Genomic DNA, 3903 nt, shown 5'->3' with positions numbered 1-3903 from the left:
CACTCACACTCACACACTCACGCACACGGACACTCACATTCACTCACTCACGCACACTCACACCCACTCACACACTCACTCACACTCACTCACACTCACTCACACTCTCACACACTCACACTCACACACACACACTCCCACTCCCACTCACTCCCACTCTCTCACACACACATACACACACACACACACACACACACACACACACACACACACACACACACACACACACACACACACACACACACACACACACACACACACACTCGCATAAGTAGGGCTGGGTGATGTATGAAATATTTACAGTACATTCATTATTATTTTGCTAATCATTTAAAGAGTAGACTTGTGCCATGAAGACTTTAGATGCTTTTTTAAATAGCATATATTCAAACTCAATTAAAATGTTTAAAGTTTGAATAATTTACATGAAATAGTTCTTTCAAACTGTTTGTTTTAATAAATCAGTTAAAAATTTAAACTGAATGAATTTGTCATCATTCCGAAATGTTCTTTGTATGGCATTTTAATTGCTTTAAAGTGTTTTAGTAAAATATTTAGGCCATGTAGATTAAAATGGTCATTTACCATTTACATATGAATAAAGCTGAAATAATATAAATATTCTTTCTTGTGTTAATTGAGTGAAATAAAGTGGAAATCATAAACCAATTATTTTAACTAGATTTTTACTGTATTTTGCTTTTTTAAACATTTCAAATCTATTTCTCATCATTGGCTATTTCCTTGAAATATAATATATAATAATAATAATAATAATATTCTATATAATCTATATATCTGTATATCTATATCTATATATCTGTGTATATATATGTGAGTGTGTATAGGTAGAATTTTATAGAAAATATATTAAAATACATTAAATAAAATAGAATAAAATATTAAATGTTTTAATCTACATCACCCAGAACTACACACAATTACATATGCATATGATCAATTCTGTTCACATAGTGTGTGTGTGTGTGTATATATATATATATATATATATATATATATATATATATATATAAACTTGGAAATTAGACAACTTTGAAAAAAAATCATGCAGATTTTTCACCTAGATACTGGTAATTTGTAATGAAAATTAGACAATAATGCAAACATTTTTTCTCTGAGATGTTTGAACTGCACTGTATTAATGCCTCACTAGTTGCTAAACCCCTGCTGTTTAATAATGATGTCTTGTATGTATTTGTGTCTCTGTGTCTCAGTGTGTATGTATAAGGAGCCGTCGCTGCATGATATTGATGAGAAGCAGCAGTCCAGGAAAAACTCAGGAACTCCCACTATGGGCACCAGGAAAGAGTTGAACCAGGACTCTACTGATCATGAAGGCTCATAGCCCCACACACACACACACTGACCTGTAAATGTACACACACATACACACACACACACACGGTGACCCCTGGAGCTGAATGCTTTCTTTCACCCGAACAAACAACAGCAACTTCAGCATCGACAAACATCAAATTAAACTAAAATTAATGACGTAACATGAAAAAAAAAAAAACATATTTAAAAAAGGCTGAATTCTTGCCTGTGAAAATATTTTAGGAGTATCTGAAAATCAGGACGTGATTTTACATTTTATGCAAAGTGTGGCAAGAGTCTGTTGGCGTCACATGCTCGTGGAGACGCGTGAGGGTGTTTTCTTTGGGGAGTCTGAGCTTTAAAGCCATGTTCGATGATCACACGTTGATTTATGAATGCCAAAAGCACTTTCACTCACCGCTATACATCGCTCACCTCATTAATATCGAATGCTCTCATCGATTGTGTCCTCCAATCATTGCTCTGTTTTTTTATTCTGGGTGGGAGGGGGAGGAGCTTGTGAATTCTGCTCTCTGATTGGCTGGAGGGTTCAGGAATAGCTCTGCTCATAGGCTCTGACTGGAACGGAAACAGATCTGCTTCATCTCATTCCACGGTATGAAATGTCATATTCTACACTTCTGTAGCATTTTACTTTAAATCCCCTCAGCGTTCAACAATGTCATTTTCTGCCGTCTCTGAAACACGCTTGCTGCTGTACCTTTAAGACTTGTATATGTACATGCACTGTTATGATTGGTGAACATCAGCGTACTGATACTGAACAGGTATTGATATGTAAATGTGGGTGGTGATATGTTAATCATGATAATCATGACGATTTCTGAGCCAATAAATGGCACAGCGAATGTTACGAACATCCACAGCGAACTCTTTTATTTCGAAAGAGCGAGGAAAAAACATTTTCCCGTGGTGTTTTGAATGTACTCAGAATCGAGCAGAGGGACGGTGGTGTAATCAAGACAATGATGTCACAATCTGGGATTTTGCATTCAGCCGGCTCTCATTTCAGCGCACGCCTGCTTTGAAACCGAGAGATTGGGTTTTTTTTATCCTGCCAAAAGCACATACTGCCCTCTGAGTGACTAAACTGGACTAAACCACTTTAAACCAGAGAATAGACTGCTCCGGCTTTCCTTCACTCAGTGTTTTTTAATCGCTCCTCATTAACACGCAGGCTGTGTTCAGAATGGAGTCCTAGCGCAGTGCTTACTGCGCAGTATATACTCATTTTTACTTTTTTTTAAAACAGTGTGTGAAATGGTGCACTTGCAATGATATAGGTTACACACAGTAGAGTACTACATTTTTTTCACTATGTTGCATGTGTAGATCAGCAGATGTCTGAAATGAATGCTGTTGTTTTGCATGTTTAATCATCCATTAAAATAATGAGGAAAAAGTCTAGTTCATTTTTCGCACTGTAAATAGAAGGTCGAATGCATTGCATTGTGGGATAGTGCTCTACTTGAACTTTGCAAGATTGGCACTTAGTGACCTAAACTGAATTAGCGTTACTAAATAATGACACTGTTGTCTACTGAGATCGAATTGGTTTCATAATCGATGAACTTTGCAACATTAACACTGTTCCAGTCGTGTTATTACTGCTTTGAAACGATCTGTGCTGTATAAAGCGCTGTATAAATAAGCCGCTCAGCTTTAGGTTAATGTCTTAGCTCTTGCCATGCATAAGAACATTTGCATACTGTGCACGGTATGCATACTATATACTGCAGATTAGTATGCTGGGATGACATTTTGAACACAGCCGTGTTCCCAGATTCAGCTCAGCACGTTTCTGATTGGTTACTTGAGTCCAGGCTCCTTCCCCTTTAAATGTGATCGACCTGTTCATTGGTCAGATCCATCGACGGAAAGGCCAATCAGCTGTCAGCTGGGTTTATGAGAAGTCTTCCATTAGTGGAGCTGCACCAGCATCTATGAGAGGGGGGGTCAAAGGTCAGGCTAGCGATACGCCAGAGAAAACAAGAGGTCACGAACCGTACTACTAAAGATGCCTGCCTGTTTTTTTCATAGAAGATGTTCTGATTATTGCCATGCTGAAATGCTCTTCTGCTGACCTGGGATGTGTTTGCTGATGTTTGCACCTTAATTCTGAACACGTTCATTATGTAAAGAGTTCTGAATAAAACATTAAACCTGCCACAGGAGGAAAATATCATAAAAAAAAAGGATTAAACTCTGGTCTGGTTTCAGCTTTTCTTCTGCCATCAGCACAAATACACAGTACTTGTTATGATCTGTTCCAAAACCTCATCATCTGCATCGCTGTCGGCCAATATTTGAACAGTTCAATATTTTTTGTCAGCGATTACTGCTACAACAGAGTTCACACCAAGAGATATTTGACGCCAGGTGGATTCTGATTGACTGTCAATATTTTTTTGACAGGCCCCTCCCACGATAGTTTGATTGACAGTAGCGTTTCAGCACAGACTGGACTGGTGTCTTACCTTAGCTCCGTCCTGAGTGACTGTCATCAGTCCGCCATTGTTTCACCACCGGAGCTCATTAACATTT

General features: G+C 38.0%; 1 protein-coding gene across 1 annotated transcript in view; it reads left to right on the top strand.

The window, feature by feature from the left end:
- LOC107551857 (fibroblast growth factor 12-like) overlaps positions 1-3522 on the top strand; it is a 16238-nt gene extending 12716 nt beyond the window's left edge. The window contains exon 5 of the mRNA XM_016233614.1: positions 1236-3522. Within this exon, the coding sequence (XP_016089100.1) occupies positions 1236-1366 (131 nt within the window). The 3' untranslated portion in view covers positions 1367-3522. The remainder of the gene's footprint in view (positions 1-1235) is intronic.
- The last annotated feature ends 381 nt before the right edge of the window (positions 3523-3903 follow it).

Source organism: Sinocyclocheilus grahami, unplaced genomic scaffold, assembly GCF_001515645.1.
Source record: "Sinocyclocheilus grahami isolate Dianchi unplaced genomic scaffold, SAMN03320097.WGS_v1.1 scaffold436.1, whole genome shotgun sequence".
In the NCBI taxonomy this organism is placed as follows: domain Eukaryota; kingdom Metazoa; phylum Chordata; class Actinopteri; order Cypriniformes; family Cyprinidae; genus Sinocyclocheilus; species Sinocyclocheilus grahami.
This window is presented reverse-complemented; position numbering and strand designations above follow the sequence as displayed.